At 43.9% G+C, this 24,327-nt stretch overlaps 9 protein-coding genes across 9 annotated transcripts; 5 read left to right on the top strand and 4 right to left on the bottom strand.

Moving 5' to 3' along the window:
* Nucleotides 1-81: 81 nt before the first annotated feature.
* Nucleotides 82-1,607, top strand: BYT42DRAFT_548863 (aspartic peptidase domain-containing protein; the record flags this gene model as incomplete). Its single annotated transcript, XM_051566037.1, has 2 exons — nt 82-242; nt 308-1,607. 2 exons carry the CDS (start codon nt 82-84, stop codon nt 1,605-1,607), a joined length of 1,461 nt encoding a protein of 486 aa, XP_051420211.1.
* A 475-nt stretch (nt 1,608-2,082) lies between these two features.
* On the top strand, nt 2,083-3,174 carry BYT42DRAFT_548862 (uncharacterized protein; the record flags this gene model as incomplete). The annotated part of the gene is made up of 2 exons (XM_051566036.1): nt 2,083-2,201; nt 2,328-3,174. 2 exons carry the CDS (start codon nt 2,083-2,085, stop codon nt 3,172-3,174), a joined length of 966 nt encoding a protein of 321 aa, XP_051420210.1.
* A 994-nt stretch (nt 3,175-4,168) lies between these two features.
* On the bottom strand, nt 4,169-11,557 carry BYT42DRAFT_647852 (uncharacterized protein). Its single transcript, XM_051572721.1, has 14 exons — nt 11,389-11,557; nt 10,860-11,320; nt 10,639-10,796; nt 10,326-10,554; nt 10,115-10,259; nt 9,875-10,050; nt 6,844-9,790; nt 6,332-6,704; nt 5,952-6,219; nt 5,673-5,860; nt 5,444-5,603; nt 5,298-5,373; nt 4,999-5,231; nt 4,169-4,901 (listed from the first exon to the last, which is right to left on the bottom strand). The coding sequence occupies exons 1-14, from the start codon at nt 11,444-11,446 to the stop codon at nt 4,305-4,307; spliced, it is 6,069 nt and encodes a 2,022-aa protein (XP_051420209.1). The 5' UTR covers nt 11,447-11,557; the 3' UTR covers nt 4,169-4,304.
* Nucleotides 11,558-12,125: 568 nt separating this feature from the next.
* On the top strand, nt 12,126-12,718 carry BYT42DRAFT_583100 (60s acidic ribosomal protein-domain-containing protein; the record flags this gene model as incomplete). Its single annotated transcript, XM_051569751.1, has 2 exons — nt 12,126-12,192; nt 12,307-12,718. Coding segments are annotated over 2 exons (331 nt in total), but the record flags the coding sequence as incomplete, so codon positions are not given.
* Nucleotides 12,719-14,450, bottom strand: BYT42DRAFT_583094 (CRAL-TRIO domain-containing protein). The gene is made up of 6 exons (XM_051569750.1): nt 14,083-14,450; nt 13,984-14,022; nt 13,654-13,908; nt 13,415-13,592; nt 13,191-13,342; nt 12,719-13,124 (listed from the first exon to the last, which is right to left on the bottom strand). Exons 1-6 carry the CDS (start codon nt 14,170-14,172, stop codon nt 12,978-12,980), a joined length of 861 nt encoding a protein of 286 aa, XP_051420207.1. The 5' UTR covers nt 14,173-14,450; the 3' UTR covers nt 12,719-12,977.
* Nucleotides 14,451-14,498: 48 nt separating this feature from the next.
* BYT42DRAFT_647849 (uncharacterized protein) lies at nt 14,499-16,707 on the bottom strand. Its single transcript, XM_051572720.1, has 3 exons — nt 15,902-16,707; nt 15,488-15,809; nt 14,499-15,429 (listed from the first exon to the last, which is right to left on the bottom strand). The coding sequence occupies exons 1-3, from the start codon at nt 16,547-16,549 to the stop codon at nt 14,714-14,716; spliced, it is 1,686 nt and encodes a 561-aa protein (XP_051420206.1). The 5' UTR covers nt 16,550-16,707; the 3' UTR covers nt 14,499-14,713.
* A 578-nt stretch (nt 16,708-17,285) lies between these two features.
* On the top strand, nt 17,286-17,777 carry BYT42DRAFT_583092 (histone H2A). Its single transcript, XM_051569749.1, has one exon. It carries the CDS (start codon nt 17,299-17,301, stop codon nt 17,695-17,697), a length of 399 nt encoding a protein of 132 aa, XP_051420205.1. The 5' UTR covers nt 17,286-17,298; the 3' UTR covers nt 17,698-17,777.
* An 831-nt stretch (nt 17,778-18,608) lies between these two features.
* BYT42DRAFT_583090 (histone-fold-containing protein) lies at nt 18,609-18,920 on the bottom strand (the record flags this gene model as incomplete). Its single annotated transcript, XM_051569748.1, has 1 exon — nt 18,609-18,920. One exon carries the CDS (start codon nt 18,918-18,920, stop codon nt 18,609-18,611), a length of 312 nt encoding a protein of 103 aa, XP_051420204.1.
* A 699-nt stretch (nt 18,921-19,619) lies between these two features.
* Nucleotides 19,620-20,255, top strand: BYT42DRAFT_538209 (histone H3; the record flags this gene model as incomplete). The annotated part of the gene is made up of 1 exon (XM_051565511.1): nt 19,620-20,255. One exon carries the CDS (start codon nt 19,620-19,622, stop codon nt 20,028-20,030), a length of 411 nt encoding a protein of 136 aa, XP_051420203.1. The 3' UTR covers nt 20,031-20,255.
* Between the last annotated feature and the right edge of the window lie 4,072 nt (nt 20,256-24,327).

Raw genomic sequence — 24,327 nt, 5'->3', positions numbered from 1 at the left:
AGTAGCTTTGGACATGCGCACAACATGGAGCCGATCTCTTCAGATGAAGTGATACGGTTGCCTCTGTATAAGCGAAACAAAATGACGGATACCGATCCGCATGATTCTCCGTTGCAACGACGGTCGCAACCGCCACCTATATTCAAATCACGACTATTCAATGACGACAATTCGGAATATCTCGTGAACATCCGTATCGGAACGCCACCACAGAATTTCACCGTCGCTCTGGATACAGGAAGGTAAAAAAATCACTGTCCCACCAACCATAACAAAATTTACTGGTTTCTGATTTTGGACTAATTAGTGCGGATGTGTGGGTGCCATCCATCGAGTGCGATAAGATCCAGTGTCCGTTGAATCGATTTGATCCTTCGAAATCAAAGACGTTTGAAAAGACAAGGCATCCTTTTGCCATCAAATACGGTATCGGCAAGGCTAATGGCACATATGCACGCGACACAATGACGATTGGCAAACTGAAAGTGGCGAAACAACCGTTTGGACTGGCAAAATCTACGGAGCAGATCATTACGGTTCCAAACACGATGACCAACAAGCCCAAGGAAGAGCAGGTGTTCCCCAACGGGATCCTCGGACTCGGGTATCCGGAGCTTTCATCATCGGCGGTCAAGGCGGCCCACGAACCGTTCATTGTCAGTTTGGCGAAAAAGGGCGTCATCCGTGAACCAGTGTTTTCGGTTCATATGAATTCCATGTTCCACTCGGGGTGGTCGGGCGAATTGATCCTGGGCGGCGTCGACGAGGAAAAATACACAGGCATGATCCAGTACCTTCCCGTGGCCAAAATCAAGAAAAAAGGTCACAAAAACGGAGCTTACGCATACTGGATGGTCTATGGTCGATCATTGCATATTGCCGACGACGACGCAATCATCTTTAATGCCCCTTTCAACAAAACCCGCGGCGTCATTATCGATACGGGCACAACACTGTCGTATATGGATCAGGCATTGGCGGAACAGATCGTGCTTTCGGTGGCAGGACAGGATCAGGTGTTGTTGGATGAGACCACCGGCGTGTTTCTGGTTCCTTGTCATTTGCGTCAATCGCCTCTTGAGCTGGATCTCGAGTTCTCTACCACCTACCGAGCTTCGGGTCCCCCGGTACGGCTACGACTGTCCGTCTCAAATCTAGTGATTCCACTCAATGCCAGTGCCAATACTTTGTCGGATCAGTGTATGTTTGGGATCGCACCTTGGCTTCAAACGAAACAGAGTTCCGTTTTAGGTTCCAAAGGCATGATCTTGCTAGGCGACAGTATTTTACGTTCGACCTATCTGATTTTCGATGCGGGAAGAAATCGCATTGGCTTCGCTTCCGCTCAAACCCCTCTGCGATCGGTCATCACGGGTCCCAAACTGCCCTGTGAGCAAAGCCGGAACAAGGAATCCACATCGGGCGCGGGAACGCAGTCATCGCAACGTGCATCATCATCTCATCGCCCACAACAACCGCACAGGTCGCATCGACCCAATCAGTCTTCGCAAGGTTCCGGTGCCGAGCGGGTATTATGGATCCACGGGTTACGAAAAACCGGGATCATAACCGTCATGGCACTCAGCTTGTCTGTGCGCTTTATGTAGATGGATACTTGTTGAAAAGAAAAGAAAAAAAAAAAAAAAGGATAAACCACATAATAAAAGAACGAGTTGGATCAGCTCTCTCCCTTTTAATCAAATTTCTTTCTTGGAACAAAAAGGACAAATCGGTGAATTGGCCTGTGCGCTGGTACAATAAATGATCGGGGGCACACGAAAAACTTGATTTGATATGGTGGGATGAGAATGTCAAAGTTGACAAAAAAAAAAAAAAAAAAGGTTTCTTTTTTTACTCATTCGGGAAGTCGAAAAAAATAACGCGCAGCCCCAGTATCCGACAAAGTAGGTGTCACACGACCGTGGAAATTGAAACACCTCGTAATCCTGGCCTGTGATTGGTCCATAAAATAACCCCCTTTTCCTTATTCTAATGTCCGCAGGTTTTTTTAGGTACTCAAAGTCCTTTTTTTCGTTTTTTTTTACTCTTTTCCTTTTTCCCCCTTTTTTTTTTTTCCTTATCATGGATTCTGTCACTGACCCTTACGTTGCTCGTCTCTTCAATGCGTGCCAAACTAAACTTTTTTCTAATCCAGCACCACAAAACGAACTACCTCTTCGAAATATCCTACTCAACTCGAGGTAATCAGATGATGCCTTACCCAAAAAAAGAAACACAACAAAGCCCCACGATGATAAAATAATATCAGAATGGGGAAGATTGGATGAATATTTTGCGCTGACTTATGATCTGTGTTTCTTATAAAGACTGTGGAGTAAAATTCATCAATATCAAACGGTGGGTGTCATGACAAGTTCGTCCGAGACCGTCTCAGAGGCATGGTTATCGAGTGAGCAGGATGGGATGGACGCCATTGAAAGCCACGACCATGACGTTGTTGAAAAGGCGAGCCGCCAAAATGAGAGAGACGAAAAAGACGAATCATCACTCGAGCATATTGATTTACTTTGCGGAGTTCCGCCCTCGCCGTCACAAAAATCGGGATCTGAACCGCCAGGCGACGTGTGTGAGGCGGCCGGCCATTTTGACTGGGGTTGGCTGGAGAATGACGAAGCATTTAATAATTTGAATCATCCTCCTCATCCAGTGACGAGCGATTTGACGAGAAAGGGTGGCTCGTCGTCATCGTCTTCATCCTCCGTGTCCCTCTTATCGCATACTCCTCCCACATCTTCCGAACCAGTGCTCGAAAAACATCATGATTTGACTTCGTTCCTCGATTTAATCCACTCGGAATCTCCTCAACATCCTAAACCCGAACAACGAATGGATCGGAAACGAGCACGTCCAGATGGGGAAAGTATCAGCGACAACGAGGAGTGTTCTACCATCACCACCCACAAATTGAAAAGACATCAGCCGCAGCCGCTTCATCATACACAGGATCATGAAGACAGACATTCCGTATCCGAGGAACCGTCCTCATCCTCTTCTTCCTCCTGTCCAACCCTAGCTTCAGATACCCTTACATCTAATTCTTTGATTGTCATGGCCTCCAATTCAACCGCTCAGTGTAGTATTCCGGCTGGCCCGGCGACCTCTTCCACCGCTTCTACGACAGCGACCACCAGTCCTGTCTTACTGAGTGCATGAACCCATGAAACCGTGAAACATCCTTTTTTTTCTTTGTTTTTGTTGTGTTTCTTTTTTCTTTCCCATCAATGACCATCGGCTGTCAAGAGCGATCAATATCCCTTCTTTGGCTGCTTGACTCGTGTGATGGATAGTCGTCGTTTCTGTCGTCGTCTTTTTCTCTCTTCCTCTCTCTTTCTATCTGTCTCTTTTTTTTTATCATTTACCCGATATCCTGGCTCTTTTTAAACTATCCTCGCACATATTATCTTTTTTATTAGCATCGCCATGTTGTCGCTCCTGGTTACTATAATTTCTGGGACGGCCACATCACATCACTTCAATCACCTATTGTACAAACAATCTTACCCGTAAACATTTTAGCCCAAAAATTCAGAAAAAAAAAATCAACCCCTCCACCCGTTTCATTTTCACACGCCAACCATTCCTTCACCTTTCCCTTTTCTTTTTTTCATTTGTCTTTTTAATTTTTTTTTATTCTTTTTTTACTATCATTATCCAAATACACATTGACACAAAAAGAAAAAATCATAAAAAAACGATCATTTAAATAAAGGATTTGTCGTTACAATACTCTGTTTGAGAAAAATGTTTTTGGAAGAATCCATGTGTAGCTACCTTTCAGGTTCAATGAATACATTAGTTCAAAGATCGATGATGTCAAACCAATATTTTGCATCCATGGCCAAGGTATGAATGATGTTTTACGTACATGAAATAACATGCCTGCTCCTGTCACATATTGTACACTTGCTGCATTGTCATGCCAGTATCTCTAAGAAAAATCGCTGCAATGGAAGCTTCCAGCATCTGCATACATATATGACAAGATATAGCCTTTTTTTTAACTCTATCTAAGCTTCTTTTGCTCTGTGCCGCTCTTATTCAATTCTCGAGGACATGTAGCGTAAAAGAGGCTCTTCTTACAGACAACCTTATATGCCATTGTAACGGCAAATCGACACGATGGCCAAATTTTTGTAACTTTTTTTACGGTTCCTTTCTCTGATTTTGTTGCAAACATGTTAAAGATCCTTTATGTACACGATGGCTGCCATGGATGTATTAAGAAATAAAAAGCAGATCCGCTCCATCCGACGGATGCATGCGGATGCATGTGGCTGCAGTGATTATGAGACAGGCAGTTTGCTATAGTAACCAGGGAGAACCCAGTAACAGGTTTCGGTCTCTTCAGCAATCGTGTCCTTTTCGAGGATCGAGAACTGGGTCAGACCAGAGAACAAGTTATTCTTCTTCTTTTGGGGGCGTTGAACCTGAATGGTGAGAGATCGCACCGCACCACACGCTTCAAGTTCGACCAGCAAATCTTGAATTTCGATGCGGGCCAAGGCATCCTTGTAAAGCCGACATAACTGACTCAGATTAATGCCCGGCCGTTCCGCAACGGAACCCAACATGGCTTCGAAACAACCAAACGCAATCACAGGAATGCGATTGCCATTCACATCATTCCATAATCGTGGCACCACCACTGTTTTTCGCAGATGGCCAAATTCTCTGGTGTTCTCGGTATTGTGAGTTCGTACGGCTCGCGGCACCGGGATTTTGCAAGGCACAATCAGCCATTTTTCAAGATAGGTCGTCAACACCAGTCTCTGCACTCGGTAACCCACATCCGCCACCAACGGTGGAGTGGTCTTGCGAAGTATATCAAGACAACGAAGCATGACACGGTCTTCAACATCATGCACAGCAACAAATTTTTCCTAAGGGGAAAGAAAACAAATTCACGGTTATCTTTTGCCGTACAGCCCCAATGTGGTATTCATTCAGTACAAATATTCATGAGGTCTGTGCCAATACCTTTAATTCTACCAAGGTTAATCCATCCTCGCCCGCCGTTCTGAACAACCGAAGAATGGTCTCCAGCCATGGTTTTTCCTCCGTGTGGAGCTGCAAAAGACCCGTCGCTATTTCTTCGAATCGCTCAAAGTTTAGCGGTGTCAATGTATCCGCAACCGTGTTTAACACTGGAGCAGTGTATTGTCGTGGTTCGTCCAAATGCACCTTCATCGAAAACTGCAGTAATTGACGATCTAACCATCCAAATCACACTGTAAGAATAATGATAAAAAGGGATGTAAAATCAACGGTGCACATACCAATCGTTCGACGCCGATGATAAGGGACTCGATGCTTGGCGAGTTCCACAGCGCGGTTTTCAATGGAAACAGTTGCCTGAACAATTATGTTTCGTAAAGTGAGTCAACGAGATCCCCAATTTTTTCTTAGTATCCAACGAGCATACCTTGTCTTCGGCCATGAGGTTCAATACACATGCCATAATTCCGCTGCTGATGGCGAGGGACGAGATGTGCGAAGTGTTAGCTTCAGTTAGATGTTTTTCATATTCTTTGGCTTGTGCCACCATATTGGGTGGCCATTGCGGTGCCATGTGCGCTAAAAAGCTGACAAGACCTGATTTAGGAACAAAAAAAAAAACCAACATTGGCCCATTTGCTGTTCTAGCTACTTACTGGTTCGAAATGCCCCAAGTTGTACCCGGTAAACGTCGGTCCATGGATCGTGCGCCGTGAGCTTTCGTCAATAATCCCCGGGTTCGAGCTTCGCTCACTGTCGCTTGGAGTACTGTAGGCGGATATTGTTCCATAATACCAAATGTATAAAATGGATCATACACTTCTGCAGGCGTCAATAGAATCATCTATCACCAATCACCAACAATATGAGTCCACTAATGCAATGGGAGGAAACAAACAAAAAAACCAAAAAAAAGAGGTAAAACCACACGCTACCTTGAATAGAATCATGAGCAATTCTTTTATACGATCCTCCTTCGTGACATCCACTAAAGAAGACGTGTTTTCTTCAGACTTGGGACCACTCATGCCTAGTGTAATCATGGTGCTGCTGAATAATTGTTGTTTCGATGCCAGGCTAAGCGCTTTGTGATATTCGTCGTCCATGCGTGGTTCCCCTGTATATGCATTGTCCAGGACACGGTATACTTTGCCCACCGCTTCCACAGAATTTGGCAACACAATCGCGCCCGCAGGATCATCACTATAAAAAAAGCGAAGAAAAACGGTTGGTATAGCTGATCTTCCATTACAGCGCTCAACAACTCTCAACGCTCACGCTCGACGCTTCAAATCGAACAGAGATCCTTTTTTACCTGGTAGTGTCGTCTCGCGCTCTTTCAAGAAAGTACGCCAAGTGACTAAGGATATCGAAATTGACCATGTCTGTTCTGTCACCGTCGTCAATCGCACCACTCGCGATGCCTTCTTCATGGTACCGCTTCCACTTCTCGTCAAGTTTGTACATCTTTTCCAGTTGGCTGGGAATCTGACGCAAAGTGCGATATCGATTACGAACAACATTTGGCTTACGATCCGGCAGCACTTGCAAAATAGCCCCCCAATAGAATCGGCTCCACTGCGCACGTAAACGTAAAATGGCATGCGAATACAACAACAGCTCATCTTCCTCGGAATTCCATTTTTGACGACGAACGACGCGGCCATTCAAACTCTTTTGCAACTCGTCTATTTTTTGGTTGTTTATCAGATGAAATAGGATTCGTCAGGACTCACAGACAAAAATCATAAGAAAAAGGGAATAACCTCATCCGCACACACACACGCACAGACACAGACACACACAGAGAGAGAACATCAGACTTACGTTCAGACATGGCCGGCAGCATTTTTTGATTATCCATGAATAAATGATTATTGTCACTAGGGGGATTGACCGCGGAGAAGGGTTCATGCTGGTTCCACCGGATGCCTCGCTTCTTTTTGAATGGGAGGGCTGTGGTAAGTGTAATGACTCGGTTCGTGGGATCTTCGTACAGATTGGATCGACGCTTGCGTCGTCTGATGAAGGTTGCACCTTCGATGCGTTGAATGGTCTTGCGATCACGTTTACGTTCATACGCTTCTTCCACCTTCTTATAGTAGCCACGCACCGCGAGGATGGGAAGTCCCAAGGACTCGGAAATTTCTCGGCACCGATCGATTTCCCGGTAAGGAGTGGTTTTCTCCTTGCGATCAATCAAACTGTTCAGCATCTTTCGCTGTTCTTTGCTAAACACATACATCGTACTCCAGTTTCTCGCCGTGTACAGCGATCGAATATCGATGGCTTCTTCTTCATCACCCTTCTCGAAATAAAGCTCTTCACCTATGGCATCCGTATTCGTACACAAGAATTGGAGATCACTCCAATAGAGGAGCACCATTTGAGCGTCGTCCAACGTGTATTCGCCCACAACAGGAATCCCGGGTTGCCGGTGATCTTTCATCGTTACATGTCTTTCCAAACGATATTCGCCGGGGATACTGCCAGCCGACATGGTGGTCAACACTTTCTTCGCCGTGGTAACCAACCCTAATCTTGTCAACAAATCCATGATCACCCGCAACCGTCTTCGAAACCGTGTCCCCTGTGCAAACAGATGCGGTTGCACTTCCTCGGGAACTTCGCGCACCGTCAAGTCAAGCGATCCCGGATCCTCCAGGAACTGACACAATACTTGGTTCACTTGCTGAATACCGATGGCCTGGCAGAATAACGAGATGGGCATTTCATAAATCATGGTGGCCGAATTGATCGTCCGTTCTTCCTTGTTGACCCCTTCTACGTCGGGTCTGCCAAGTAATCCAAACATATACTGGTACACCAGCTTGGCTCGAATAATACGCGAATTGATGTAACCAAACTGCATCGCCGTAAGCAGCCAGTTGCCCGGTCTTTGGACCGGCGCTTCTTCCGACACGGCTTCGACGTGCGCTTGGTTATGCTTGATTTCATTGATCTGCTTTTCCAGTCGTTCCGCCGCCGACATGCGCCGCTCTTTCACCAACACATCAAGTTCCGCTTCCATGCGTCCCAAGCGCGCCTCGAGACTTTCCGGCGCTTCGATTTCGGTAATAGTGGCCATCTTGTAGGCAGGCGTCACCATCATCTTGTAGTCTTTGATGTATTCGCTGTATTCTTGCACTTCGGTACTCGTCATGTCCAGCTCAGGGCGAAATACCAGCCATCGCTCCTGCTGGCTACCGTTCAGCAGCGTGTATCGAATCGGTTCAAATTTCAACAGGCCTTCATCGGCCAACTGCTGGCAGCTACGGCGAATCGTTTTCCCACATATCTGCGACGTTTGCGCCGAACCGCCAAACAGTTCCTGTCGTTTCTTTTCAAAGGCGAGGTGAAAGACACGATTGAACTCCATCACGGGCTTGTCCTCCAGCATTTTCAGCACCGTCTTATTTCGCTGTTCCAGGTACAAGTTCTTTTGCAAATGCGTGCGCTTATGCCGTGAATGCGAAATGTTCATCATGGTGGTCGTAGTAAGCTTTTTCTCGGGCTTCAACCGTTTCTGAAGCGGGGAGATGGACGCAGCAGCCTTTTTCCTTCTCTTTTGCGGTACGCCCGACGCCGAGGCATCCTGACCAACTTCATCCATTGTCATATCCTGCACCTCCTCCTCTTCCTCTTCCTGTGGCTCGTTCTGTTGGACGGGAGACTCGGGTACTGTTTGAGTTACATTGGAAGCGTCGTTCCCGGGAAGCGGCGTAAACGCAAGCTTGGGCGAGATTTGGACGTGAACTCCTTTGGGTTTTGCAAACCTTACAAAGTAATCTGACACGCGCTTTTTCTTGACTGGTCGGTCATCCACCTGATAGGATGACGGCGGCTCCGTAGGTGCAGGAACCTCGTCCTCGTCTGTTGGCCGAGGCGCAATCGCAGCAGGTAATTGCGATAGTTTTGCCATTTGCTCGTTGGCTTTACGTTTGGAAGAACGCGTGGGAAGCTTCCTCGCTGCGACCCCTTTAGACGCTTGGCTGATGGAAGATTCCACAACATGATCGTTCAAAGGTGAAGTCGCCTGGGATGGCGGTTCAGCGGTTTCAACGTCGCTCACAGATGCTTCGCCCTCAGCGGCAGCGGCGGCGGCGGCAGCAGCAGCAGCTTTACGTTGTCTTGTGAATATGGGTGCTAGTTTCGAGGGTGCTTTTCCTTTCCGAGAAGACTTTTTGGCGGCGGTCGATAATTCTGGCGCTGGAGAGTCCACTGGCATGGAAGTGGTGCCAGAAGATGCGGGTGGTTGAGATGTGGCGTGGGTGGCGTCGGGTTGAGTTTCCGGTTGGGACGAGGGTTGATTAGGCGTCGACGTGGTATCATCGGTGGCATTGGGTAGTGAAGGAGTTGGGACGGTGGAAGACGCGGCTTGGGGCAATTTAGCTGATTTGCCAGGTCGACCGGGCCCTTTTTTCGGGCTATTGGGGCCGGCTTTGCCAGACTTGTCCGATTTGGGAGGTCGACCGAGCCTTTTCCCCGTATTGTTTCTAGTTGGAAGTACCCGTTTGCTTTTATCGACCAGTTTCAAATCTTTTTCGTTGAACAAAAATGTTGGTGGGTTATCAGACACCGCAACATCGGTATGTTCCACCGCCTTCATGTAGGCCGGGTAAGTGTAGTAGCGATATCGTTTGAGACGACCTTCGAATTCAAGGGCACGACAAACAGCGTGATCTTGCGAAGTTGGCCCTGACATTGAAATGATCCTTTCAAGCATTTTGTACACAATTCTCGATTCCCCAATATTTAACAGACGCTCGATATCCTGCATGATGGTGTCAAAACTTTTTTTTTTTTCGTAACACAACACCCCCCCTTTTTTTCTTCAGTCACTGCCGCATCAATTTACCTTTTGTGTTGTACCTTGGACATCGACTGTGCGCAACAGTTGCAAAATTTGGTATTCGTTTGGTACATCTCGCAGCAATTTGCCTGCAGATTCCATTTTTAATGTCGACTGTAAAACAAACGGACGCGCCATGTGGTCAGCATTAAGGGGTTTCTGCTTTTCTCCTGTTTTCGGTACTAAGATACGTCCATATTAACATTGATATCTCCATAGCATTGTCATAAAGAATCTCACACATACCTTGAGTGAAATCAACGAGTTGATAGCAACGGTGCACTCTTGTGCCCACATGCGTGATGAATTTTTTGATAAACCCGCGTGCAATCAGTGTATCGCAGCATCGTTGGAACCACTTCTTGGTCCCTTTCGCCTGAGGATCGAAACCCTGAGCGACGACGATCAGCCAACTGTTTCTGCGCGACTTGAATAGAAAAAAATCAGCTCAACTTACCATGGCAGTTAGGATGTCACTTCTGGTCATGATGTTATTGTGAGCATTCACCAGCAATGCATGCATTTGACGCTTCACGTCCTCCATGTAAAATGCCTCGCCCAGGGTGTTGATAAAATTTGGTTTAACAATTTCCTCACCGTTGAAAGTCTCTGGAGCACTGCGCCCGTATCTTATATGCACACACAGGTTTGTATGGGTTCCAGCATAAGTCACAGTGGTTCGTATACTATAGCACCCACAAGATAAACAGAAGAAAATACATCAATACACTCAATACGCGACCTCTTCATCAAAACCGCTTTGTCCGTACATGAATCCAGAGTCTTCCAAAGATTTGACATAGTGGCCGGTGGAACGAGCATCCAGGTTGAGGATTTTGGTGAGTTCGCTTTGTGGCACGCCGTTCGATCGTGCTTGCAGAATCGTTTTCAGGACGATCATAAGATTGATTGAGACGATTTGACCAGGCTAAATTCAATTCAAAAAGTCAGTTCAGAGCGCCACATTAATAAGGTTTGTCTTGTTTCCTACTGGAGCACCGATATATAATTGCTCGTTTTGGAGCTGTGAATCGGCGACCGCTCGTAAACGGTCTCCATACTGCGCTTCGACATTCGCATAATCCATTTCTGCGATACCCACCACCGGTTGAGCTTTCAGTTTTGGAACGTCGTCATCGTCGTCCTCCTCTTCAGATTCATCGTCGACTTCGTCCGGCATGTATTCGTCTTCGTCTTCATCGTCGTCTGGATCTCTCTTGACCTGCTTCTTTTGTTTGTCGGCGGTTTTCTTCTTTTTGCTTGGCTCTTTAGCGCCGTTCTCTGCGGCATTTTCTTCGACAAACGTCAACCCTTCCAATGTTCTGAGAAACTTCCACACAAAAGCTTTGTAAGCCAAATCCATAACTGGTTCGACGGCGGTCCCCGTCAGATCTTTGGCCTTATCCATTTGGATCTGCCTAAAGTATTGCCAGATCGTACTCAACTGAGTACCTGCAATGGAACGGTAAATAAAACACAAACAATCTACAAGTTTGTTGAGTACCATGTCCAAAGAGTACCTTGTTCACCGTCAATGGCAATTTCATCACGTAGACCGAGAAGGATGGAATCCAACATTATGCATGGATCAAATGAAGCTCCTTCAGGGTAAACTTTTGAACAGTCCAAGGTCCTTGGTTCGTTCCCCAGTGCTGGCAGTACTTTTTTTTTTTTCGTCGGTTCAAAAAAAAGTCACGTGACAGTTACTCAGCCTCGATCATGAAAAAAATTCACTTGCTCCCTTTAGATGACATGAACAAGCTATACGGCTTCTTACTATGTTTAGCAAGCTGTTTTTATTTGTGTTCTCACGCAGGCAGCATCATATTTGACCTTAAAATATACGATGAAGTATACGACTGGATAAGCGGTTGTTTTGTGGCATTTATTGATTTGTTCATGAACCCACTGGTTCCAAAACCATACACATCCTTTTCCAAGGATAGGAAGCTGGCAAATTATGATGCTAGCTTTCTTATCGAATAGATTGCAACGTCTGGTCTCGACATATCGAATGTCCCTTATGGGCTGGATAGGTGGTGGTTTGATTTTGAGCCAATCAACAGGTCAGGTAAAATTTTCAAGCTGCGACAGGGCTTTTGCCGAGTGACTGCGGGCCGGCGCGAGAGGCAATGAAGGGATGGATGAATGGGCAGATGGATTTGCTCTCCCCTTCCATCGCATCCATCCATTTGCGTGTATGTATAGAATCATGACTATGGTATCCATCAAAGACGTGCATCTCACTCTTATCTAGCATGTCTGCCGAACTTGCCGTCGTTTACGCCGCTCTCATCCTCCAGGATGACAACGTTGAGATCACTGTAAATATCTAACTTTCCCTCACTGCGCGAAATGAAGTTTCTCCCTAATGGGAGAGCTCGAGAATCAATTATCGGAAATGGATGGGCTCACGTTTTTTTTTTCGTTTTCATTAGGCTGACAAGCTCCAAACCCTTGTCAAGGCTGCCGGTATTGATGTTGAGCCCGTCTGGTTCAGCCTCTACGCCAAGGCTCTTGCCGGTCAAAACTTCGGTGAGCTTCTTATGAGCGTTGGTACCCCCGGTGCTGGTGGTGCTGCTGCCCCTGCTGCTGGTGCCGCTGCTGGTGGTGCTGCTGAAGCTCCTGCTGAGGAGAAGGAAGAAGAGAAGGAAGAATCCGACGAAGACATGGGCTTCGGTAAGTGCATGCAAAAACATTAATGTTTCGTTGCAAGAAGATCGTGTGGCTAACGTGGGATTTTTAAATCAATTTAGGTCTCTTCGATTAAACGTGCAAGATATCTCTTCCCATATCTTTGTATCTGCAAATAAATTTCCTTTCACTACAGCATAAATCCAAGAAACGTGTCTTTTTTTTAAAATGTATCTTTCTCTACTGCTTTTTTTTTTCGCTATGCAACATGTACAAAGGATGGGTTTTAAGTCTACACGGATTGATGATAAAAGGGAGGACCACGAACGATTTCGTCGACTTTGGCTTGCTGCATGACACTGTCATTGTATGCCATAGGGGTTTTCTCATTGTGTTCTTGCGGTACCATGGGTGGAACGTTTTTCAAAACTAGCGACACGTGTGTGAGTCAAGGAGGGGGAAATGGTCTTTCTCATCACTTACCTTGGGAAGGAACACATCCACCGGCCATATGTTCGCATTTGCATTGGCCACCCAAAAAATCAGGCAGGTTTTCTGCAGGGATTTGTTTCAACAAGACAGTTTGATAATCGGAACCGCAGATTTGGATCTTTTCAATGGTCTGTGGAAAAAAAAAACCAAATCAATACATCGATGAACATGGCCAAAGAGAGAAAATCAAACTTACACCGGGATCCAACCATCCTTTGAAAATCTTCCATACGTAAACAAATGCCGAGGGAGCGTTCACGATAAAAAGCTTGTTCAGGGTTTCCGGATAATATTTCTGATCTGTATCAGAAATGGCGCGAATGTATTGCAAAGCAGGCATGTGGAATTCTTGCAGATGAAATAAATAATAAAAACGGGTGAATGAATGAATCGCACATTCGTTTAATAACCATGACTTACGATGCCAGCCCATGCCTGCGCAGTCAAAAATGACAGTTTCACGATTGATGCGCTTCTTGCTGGTGAGGGAGCAATCTTTCATAATGACACGGTGCAAAAATTCATTGCAACCAATATGATAATTCTGCACTTCTTCGATGGTCGTCTTTTTTGCAATGTCCTTGGCCGCATGATAGCCCTGAGCAATGGAAAATTTTAACAAGTTGAAAAATAAATCAGTAGAAGAGGTTCGTTATTACCAGTCTTTCAATGTAAATGGGACAACCATCGATGTCGGTCTTGTGCAAGCAACTGCCTCCCATATACTGATTGATGCGGAGTACGGCTTCCGACACCCCGGCGCTCGCTTCCAAGTTGCTGTCAGGGATGGATGAAAATCCTCGAACGGAATAAAGGACAGGTAATTGATTTTCAGTGGTGGCCACGGGATGGTGGTCCACTCCATTCTCGGCACGCCACTTGAATGTATTTTCTAGCTGTGTTTTCGCCTCGTCCTGCCATCATACAAACCGGAACAGTCAGTCCTTCCGTGAATCTGTCTTAGCAGCCTAATGATGCATATAACTTACGACATTCCAACTTCTGGCAATGAGAAACTGAACCAAATACTGTCAAGATGTTAAAAAAAGGGGATGCATCACTTGCATAAACGTTTTGATTCAACCTACTTCATCGTCTAGATGAGTCCATTGGTTTCCCAGTTGTTCTCTCAACTGCTGAATGCGGTTCTCTTGTTCTGCAACCGATAAATTGACCATGGATCCGGAATGATGACAAGGCCAAAAAGTGGTTCAAAATGAAAAAAGCACGGCAAAAATTGACAATTGTTTCAATGATAGATGAATGGTTGAAATTTCCCTGGTGTGACAAAAGGAAATTTCCAAATTCAACGCTTATCTGCCAATCGTTTGTTTTTGTACAAATTGTAACAAGACAAAGTGCTCGCAGTTATTTATACATGTGTCAGTCACAATCAATCGTCTTGAGAGCCTTGGCTCTCATGTCCAGAGCCATGGCATTGGTATGGGATTGGGATAATGGGGTGGTTTAAAAAAAAATAGCCAAGCTTTATAATTTGGGAACACGAGAATATTAAAACTTGCCAAGGCGATCATCTATAAAAGGAAATTCCAACGAAAAAATGCCAAAAAAAGATGATGCTCAGCATACAGTGGTTTATTGTAAAAAGATTTACAGTGAACATGCAATCCATTAGGATGGTGTGAAGATTCTTGTGAAAAGAATTCGTGCGCTCCCATCTTCAGAACGAATAATCGTGGTATGGTGTTTTTTATCGCTTTATGCAGTGGAGGTTGGGTGGGATATGGTTCCATTGATCAACGCTTCGGTAATATCACCGTGTTCTCGTCGTTTTTTCATCCTTGCCAAGATCTGTTTCCTTTCCTCCATGAGTAAAGCCAAAATTGCGAATTGCTCCTCGCGCTCATGTTCCAGCTCCATCGCTTTCAGTTTCTGCCAATTGGCATGCTTATTGCAGCGACCGGTCTGCGAGCACACCGTAAAACAGGGAACCTCCTTGTCTTTCAGGGCGACGGTAGCATCGTCGTGGATTTGGACCACTTGCATCCAAACATCTTCCATCCACGATAACCGTGAATCAAACCCACACACCGGCGGGTTTTCACTGTTTTTCTGAATAATCATTTTCAGAAACGAGGTTTTCCTGTCATTGGTGTTGATCGCTTCTTTGGCTCGCTTGCGTTCGTCGCGCACGCGTAAGAGACGCTGTCGATCATCATTATCCGCGTACGAGTTTAAACGATTTTTGGAAAGTTGGATGATCCTGCTCAGTTCTATTGGCCGTTGGGCCACTTCTCCAATCGACGTACCACGCCGTTTGATTTCCGCCAATTCCAATCGAGCGCGAGCCACTTGGACGCCACACAGATCGCTGCAGTATTTTGACCGCTGCGTGTAATTCTTGCCGGTTCTCGATGGTTTCTGACATGCTGGATTTTTACATTTGGGTTTCCACGACGTCTGTTTGCCTGTGACTGCAAAAAAAAAGAGGTGAGCTCGGATGCACGAAAAAGAAGGATCATTTTGCTTTACCTTTGGCACAGCCACTGCAGAAATACAAATCAATGAATTCACCTTGTTTTTCACTGATTCCAATACATTCGCCGTGGAACCACTGATCGCAGCGATCACAAGCGATCATAAAGCGCGGAATATCATAAGGTTTCCGGCAAATGCAGTAAAGAGTATTGTTGATGGCTCGGTTGGAGAGAGGAGGACAAGGACGAGGAAAAGAAGATGGTGGCGGAGGAGTATTGACAGGAACTTCAGGGCTGCTCAGCGGAGGGGTTGGATGAATGGTAGGACGTCCAGAAGGCATGGTTGTGAGGTCGTCCAGTCTTGGTTTCTTGAGAGGCTACCAAAAAAAAAAAAAAAAAAAAGTGTCAAAAGATATGGCTTAAAATATTCTACTGGCTCCAAAACCCGTTAAAAGAAACGATAGCTTACAGGATCTTCCCGGAATGACGGCGACGTTCCAACTTCACCCGTCGCTGGTTTAGTGACGGCAGCAGGCTCGTTTTCCCGATGCTTGCCTTTTGTAATCCAGTGTTGAACTTTTTTCAAAGGTTTCACTTTTGGCGCATTATCGTTGAGCGGCAGAGCTGGTGGTGGACGGGGAACATGAGTTGTGGATGGCGGCAAAGTGGGAATGGGGGTGGAGATGACAGTTTTTTCGTGAATATCATGTGTCTCCACAAGCTGCGGATGGTTTGGTGGATTAGTTTTGGTATCGAGCGAACTGTGGAATGCCATCTCCTGATATGTCTCATGATGTAATTGATGAAGGGGAATAATCTCGATTTTTTGTGGACTCGGTGTCGGATAAGGTGTGCGTAAAGGAGAATCTGATATTTCGACCGGTTGCCATTTCAGCGCTGGCGGTAGATGCGGCTGCACATCCTTGGACATGCGTTTTCGCAAGGGTAAGCGTTTACTGTTACCGGTCAACGGAAGAGTAGAGGATGATTTTGAAGTTATTAACGATGACGATCCTTCGTCGATCTCGTTGGACGTGGTGGCAGGAGACATGGCCGTGGAAGGTGGTTGTGTTACGGACGGGTCTAGATCAGCTAAAGAAGTGCCTGACATGAACATGGCGGATTATGATATGAAAGAAAGAGATGCGGTGGGAAAAAATAACGAGGAAATCGATCGGGAATGGTACTACCAAATCCCCTTCAATTCTGTCAATAGAAAAATAGAGTGAAAGCCTTGCAACGAGGCCGGGTGGTTTTACTGCAGAAGAAAAAAAACACCGGCCCACGATTTAGTGCCGAAAAATTGCTGAAATTTATTTCTTGTCGGGATCGAGCGAATAAGAAGGCTTGCCTGACTTTTTTTTTTTATCAAGCCTGCCTTTATAATATGTTATGTCGATCTGTTATGCAAAGATGAATCTCGGCTATACACGTTCCAAAGAGTCTAAAAGTCTATGCGCTAACAACTCCCTTAGCCAAATTACAAGCTTTATGGATTTTTGAAATTTACATGGTTATTTAATTTTATGGACCTGCAAGGAATAAAAGAAAAATATCATATCATTGGTTTTAGTAAGTAAGAAAGATAAAATGATCTCGGACAGGGACATCTCTGAGAGCCAATAAGCTAACGAAGCACGTCGTGCGTTCCAACTAACATTATTAATTTAATGTTATCGAAAGCTTCACTGGTTATCAAACATGATGCACCAGGATGGATTCATATATATTTGATATCAAAATAATTGAGTGAATGAAGGAACTAAATAGAAAGTGATATGGAAAGGACAGTCACTCGCTTTGTATAAGAAGTTTATTTCTTGTCTGTTGTTTCTTTTGATCTCTTTTTCGTCTTTTCTTCTCATCATGACTGGTACCAATTCAGGTGGAAAAGCAACCACAACTTCCAAAGGCCATACTCGTTCAGTTCGCGCTGGTCTTCAATTTCCTGTCGCTCGTATTCATCGGATTATGTGCAAGAGAAACTACGGCAAATATATTCGTTCTGGCGCTCCCGTTTACATGGCCGCGGTGCTCGAATACTTGGCTGCGGAAATTCTCGAGTTGGCCGGCAATGCGGCTCGTGATAACCATAAAGCTCGCATTGCACCTCGCCATCTGCAGCTGGCAGTGCGAAACGATGAAGAACTTAACCGACTCTTGGCCCATGTCACCATATCACAAGGCGGTGTCCTGCCCAATATTCACGCTCATCTCTTACCCAAAAAGACCCAGAAGGCTATGGCTACTACTCAAGAACTCTGAACCCCCTTGGTCTCTCATGCAAGGCTTGATCTCATTATGCAATGAAAACAATATATATTATGATCCATCTACTCGCCAGGCGTTGTAGTAATTGATATAAGATCTGTAAAGCATATTTAATCTTTGCAAGTTAATAAAAAATCATCATCCTATAAACAAATCAAGCTGATTGTCCTAAAGGAAAAAAATACATGGATTTCCGAGCGGACGATTTGTAATGAAAGGGCCATCTTTCGATGGCGCTCATCAGGCTTCCAAAATGACCTTATATGTCTCGATAAGATTTTTCCAAAGTAATGTTGTTAAAGATTCCTAGCTTGAATTTTTAGGTGGACTGCGGAAATGGATGTCAAGTCTTCAAGGCACATGCAATGTAAGGAGGCTGCATCGTGTAACAAACAGAAAGTCCTAAATCGGTGTAACAGATGTAGCGGGATCGCACTATAGGAATACCCTCTTGATGTAACAAAGGGCGTGGCAGCGAGCTCCTTTTTTTCCTTGTACTTGTGGGAGAAGCGTGGTGCGGAACCACCGGCAGCGGCAGATCCTAACGTAAAATGAAGTCACATTCACGCACATACTTCAAAATCAGCGTAGACCAATAAGGGGCCACCTCCAGCAAGGAGATGCCACTCCAAAAAAGAAAAAAAATTAAACCATTCCCATGACATTTTTTTTGATATGTAACAAGCTGTTATGATATATTTTGATTATGGTGGCGTTTTTAATGTATACACAGTACAAATCATGTAAGTTGGAGAGCGAGCTTCATGGGGCGTGAACGAACTAAAGAGAAAGTGATTCGCCTTGCAACATAAAGATTTATGAGGGATTGTGGAGTGAGAAAATGTGGAACAGTGGGATAAGAAAAACATAAAGAGGGAGTATAAATGGTTGAGGGGAGAAGATGTTTAACCGCCGAAACCGTAGAGGGTGCGGCCCTGTCGCTTCAAAGCATAGACGACATCGAGAGAAGTAACTGTCTTTCTCTTGGCGTGTTCAGTGTAAGTGACGGCATCACGGATAACGTTTTCCAAGAAGACCTTGAGGACACCACGGGTTTCTTCGTAGATGAGACCAGAGATACGCTTCACACCACCACGACGAGCGAGACGACGAATAGCAGGCTTGGTAATACCTTGGATGTTGTCACGAAGAATCTTGCGATGACGCTTGGCACCTCCCTTTCCGAGACCTTTTCCACCTTTACCGCGACCAGTCATGTTTGTTTATAGTTATTTGTGGGTTTGAAGAAAAAATAGAAGAAAAGAAAAATGCAACCACCAAAAATGCAGCTTTTTATAGGAGAAAATCGGAAGGAGTCACACAAAGGGAAAAACCAATGACCGCAAACCTAGAAAAAAAAAAATGTAATTTTTTTTGAGCTACGAAATTTTTTTTTTTTTGATAGCGCGTTGAGCCAAAAAAAAAAAAAAAAATTTCCTGTTCATGGAAACTACGTGTCGACTGTATTTTTTTTTCATATCAGTTGCACAGTTCATATACAATCATAAATACTCCTTTATGGGGCGTATTTCTTATTTCACGCCTTGCTATGAATAATGCTGCATCATTCATGTACATTTTAAACGATAACACGAATACAGTGAAATACAATGGTTCCCGAAAATTCATCGAAAAAACAAAGATGGATGTACGTGTTCCAGTGATCGTGACATTTTCGTGTCGCAAAAAAAAAAAAAAAGAAATAGTTTTTTTGGGGGGAGACGTGTTTTTTTTTTGGTTTTTCTGGCGCTCAGGGAAAAAAAAAAAATCGTAGTCAGATTAAGCCAAATATGGTAATGGGATATTTGAATTCGGACAACACGTTGAGCGGAGTAACACAAACATATAAAAGAGAGCCCTTGGTTTTTTTTCCCGTAAGAAAATTAGATTCCTGTTTTTCTCTCTTTTATTCAACCATGGCTCGTACTAAGCAAACCGCTCGCAAATCTACTGGTGGCAAGGCCCCCCGTAAGCAATTGGCTACCAAGGCCGCCCGTAAATCCGCCCCTTCCACTGGTGGTGTCAAGAAGCCCCATCGTTACAGACCCGGTACCGTCGCTCTTCGTGAAATCCGTCGTTACCAAAAGTCCACCGAATTGCTTATCCGCAAGCTTCCTTTCCAACGTCTTGTTCGTGAAATCGCTCAGGATTTCAAGACTGACTTGCGCTTCCAATCTTCTGCCATCGGTGCTCTCCAGGAAGCCTCCGAAGCTTACCTCGTCTCCTTGTTCGAAGATACCAACTTGGCCGCTATCCACGCCAAGCGTGTGACCATCCAGCCCAAGGATATCCAGTTGGCTCGTCGTCTCCGCGGTGAACGCTCTTAAGCAAACAAAAAAATCCTTTTCCTTGTTAGACATTCTCGTCAAGGAAAAAACCGCCAAAACACAAAAGGATATGTCTCTTTCATAAAAAAAAATTGATACGTTTCTGTACAGTTACCCCTTTCTCCTCGTCCATCAAAGTTTTTCTGTAATTACTCATCTTAATCTCCTTTAAAATAAATATGCATCAGCCAAAATATTGTTTTTGTTGTAAAAATATGATCACTTGGGAATCATTATTGTGTCTTTTTTTTGGTCTTGACATTTGATAAGAAAGAGCGACGATCTAAAAAAGTTGTTTCTGCATCACCGGTAGTGAACCAAGGATCATCCGCCGGTTTCACATTGGAAGGCATTGATCACTCGTTGACACTCGGAATGGTTAAAACGAGTGAAGGCCGAACTTGCTGCTTGACCGATTCGATATCACTTTGTTTAGATTTGCTACGGATGGGTGGGATCGGACTGTGGAAATCCATTTTTGTCATAACGCAAATATGTACCGAAACTCAATCGCGATATCACTTTGGTAGATGCATACGACAGAATAGTCCATCGATTTTAAAATAAAATAAAAAAAAAGAAATTCATATCAAATATAACCTTGCTCATGCTATATTTGTTATGAATCATTTAAAGTTCCTGATTAAAGTAATCATCAATCGATTTATCATTTTTATGTGAATGTTGTAAAAATCAAGCATTTCATTGGGACTTTTTCAATGGCTTGTCAAGTAAACAATCATGGATTCTCTATTTTACAGATCGCATAGATGTCTAAGCAAAAGTGTATGAATGAATAAACAATATAGAATATTGAAAGACTCCATGAAGGATAGAATTGATTTTTTATCTCTCAATGATAAGGCTTTCGCATAAAATAAATGCGTAAATAACAAGCCGTACACCCGCTGTGCAATGGATGCCGCCTGCCACCGGAGGTCGCCCCCTTACATTGAGCGACATTCGTCAGACAAAAGCCTAACGCAATACGGCATAACCTGGCGAGACTCTTGATGGAACTTTGGTATATTAATGTCAATACTCTGGCATACCGTACAGTCATGATTTCCAAACATGTGTGCAGCAGCACTTATTGACCCCCTCAGTCCCGTCCCGCCCAAGGTTATGATAGATCTAGAATGATGTGTGGGAATTTTGGGTATTAAAAAAAATGAGTTAGTAAGCTCTTTGATTGATTTAAATTTTCGTCAAGATATTTTACCTTTGTTATTTGAGTTTTCGATAGCCATTGATCGCTTGACATGACTTGGATTATATGACATTGAAAAATTTTTGAATTAGTATACGTTCACTACATCATAGCAAAGGAAAAGTAATTGACTTACCTTTGAACCAAATGGTGTACCGGAAGAAACAAAGATGAATACGGACCGCCAGGTAAGCTTCTTCTTCGATGCGGAAAATAAAATTGCTTCCAGGGACGGTTAAGCGATGGATCGGTGGTGTCAGCTTGAGCAGGCAAAAAATATTGACGTGGCCAGAAGTGACGGTAACTTCGAGTTGGATTCCAGATATCGAGAGTCCCCCGAATAAAAAGAAAGAAACAAATAAAGTACATGAAGATAAAAAAACAATGGTCGCGTCAGTAAAAACCTCATAAAAAACCCTGTGGGAAAATAAGAGGAAAAGACTGCGAAAAGAATATGTACATGAAATATAAAATACAAAATACAAACTATAAACTACAGAATAAATAATCGGGAAGACGTCTCGAATACCATTGGTGAGAAGCAATCCAAAGGAGAGGAACATGAAGAGGACCTACCGCCACATAGCGATCATTTTCTTCATCCACGACAGAGGAACAACAATATGTACACAAAGTTAGGAACAGAAATAGTCAGACATCGTATAATATTAAATGGAGAGACAAAAATAGATAACAGAAAAAATCGTACTCGGGGAAACATAGCATAAGGATAAAATCAAAAGGAACATAAGGACAAAAAGCATAAAACATAAAGGTGAAGAATAACTTGAAAAATCATAGCAAAGGATGAAATCAAAGGAGCATAAGACAAAATACATACAGTAAAATATAAAGGAATAATAAAAACAACAATATACGGGTAAAGACGCCACCAGGACCATCAACAAAGAACAATCGGGCTGATTCGTTGCTTCCATGCGTGACACTCTGGAGAATTGCGTGGTATACGGCATGTTGATAACGGTTTAGGTACTCGTGTGTTTGGGGAACATTGGCAGCGTCTGCGATGAGATCGTATTGTTCTCTTACCAGTCTGGGCTGACGGCGAAATGTGCTTATGCCAATTTCTTGGCGATCAGGAAGAACAAAGCGATCGTAATTCAGCAGTGAACTCGATTGGCGGTTCAGATGCTCTTCAATGTCCAGCAAAGCGCGATCGTACACGATTTGGGGCGGCTCAATTTTGATGATCATTGTCTTGATTTTGATTGCTCCAAAAAGGTTAAATAGTCTTCTGCCAAATGTTGGCGGAACTGCATCCAAAGCGCAAACGGGTCAGGAACCTGACATTTTCTATCATTGCCGGCATGATACATTGCTGCTGCAGCACGATCGTGGTCCTTGTAAACATACTTGTACAGGTATTTGTCGCTTTCCAGAGAAGTACAGATTTCGACGTTAATGTGAGCGTTATATCTTGCACAGAAATATCGATTGTGGGGAACAACCCATCTATGTCCAACTGGACGTGGTTCTTGATCACAAAATCACCATTGTTGCGACGACGGTATAACGGGTAACCACTGTGATCTTCGATAGTAGCTTCATTGAAGGCCGCGGGTAACGCTTTTTACATGAGCCGTTTTCCATGCAGGGAGACCTCGGATGCGTTGTTCCACACGGACCGTGCACCATACATATGCTGACGGTGTCGTAGAGATCAGGAAATCTCTCTCTGTCCGGAAGTTCGGCACACACGATACGATCATAGTCATCAAGTGTTCTCGGCTTATCCTCCGGAGTAACACCAAAAGCAAATGAAGATGCAGTAAGCCTCGCTTCTAAAACTCCGCCGTGTGTACATGGGTAACGACTCTTCCCAAACATGGTTCTTCTTTAGATCTTCCATCAGAGCTTTACGCTTCATGTTAAAAATTCGAGCGCAAAGGTCGGGCCGATCAACAGCTGTCTGGTTTCGTTTCAACCAATCTTATATATTTGTTTTTCGAAATTACCCAATCAAAGCCGACAAATGTAGCAAAAACCCAATGTGGCTGCCTTGTGACTGAAAATTAGCGCGCATAACTCCCAAACATTTTAATAATGGTAGGTATTTATTTTTTATTACAAAAATATTTTTAGCAAGAAGCTGATTTTTTAGGAGCTATATGGCACATATAAATTTATGGAATTTTTTGCAATTGATCTCGATGCAATAATGGGGTCGAAACCATATGGAAACAATGAATACAATAAAATACATGAAAAATGACCCGAAATCTTTACTAGGGTTAGTGGCTTTTTAGGGTTAAGGACGGAGTTGGGATGGTGTTAGGGTTACTGGAAGGTGAGATTTTTAGAGCCTCTGCAACATATAATAAAGCCTTCTTTGCTTCCATTTTCGTTTAGTCATTACCATGACAATTAATTCAACAACCCAGACTTGGAATCAAAAGATATTGATGGTGATAGCTTCATAGTTTGATTGACCTTCTTTTTTTTTTTTTTTTAAAATGTTGACAATTTTATTTATAATGTCGCATGCACAGCCTTCATATGGCAATGTCAAGTAGAATATGTGATAAAATTTTATTCTGTTGATGTTCAGGGTGTCTCATTCTCACAGCTTCTACTTCCACGCGTTTGAATAAAATACGTCAAGGTTAAAATAGTAGGTGTGTTGTAAGATTTTACATAACCTCGATCGGGTATGATCGGCGCGAACCATTATGCTTTTGGTTTTTTTTTTTTCTAACATGTTGAATTCACGTAGCGATGTAACAGTTTTTTTGAGACGCGATGTAATTTTTTTTTTGGCTGTTGATATTGATATTTTTTTTTTCTTCTGCTGCGATTGAAACGCGAACACACATCCGACTGTGGAATGAGCAGTCCCTTTTGCGGAGCCGTTTTCCCTCTCGTGTCGCGTGGTTGCCAAAAAAGATAGCGACGCGCAATGATCAGGAAAAAAAAAAAAAAAAAACGTAATCTTTCGCCTTTTTTTTTTTTTTTTTTTTTTTTTTGGTGCACAAAGATCAATCAACGTCAGAAGAAAGTAGCATATACCCCGTTATATATTCTGCCAATAACGTACTGTGTATGTCATGTCATACCTCACACACCCTT

The sequence above is a fragment of the Radiomyces spectabilis genome, assembly GCF_025331425.1.
Source record: "Radiomyces spectabilis strain NRRL 2753 chromosome Unknown BYT42scaffold_12, whole genome shotgun sequence".
Classification (NCBI taxonomy): Eukaryota; Fungi; Mucoromycota; class Mucoromycetes; order Mucorales; family Radiomycetaceae; genus Radiomyces; species Radiomyces spectabilis.
The sequence above is the reverse complement of the archived record's forward strand: the minus strand, read 5'-3'. Positions and strand labels throughout refer to the sequence as shown.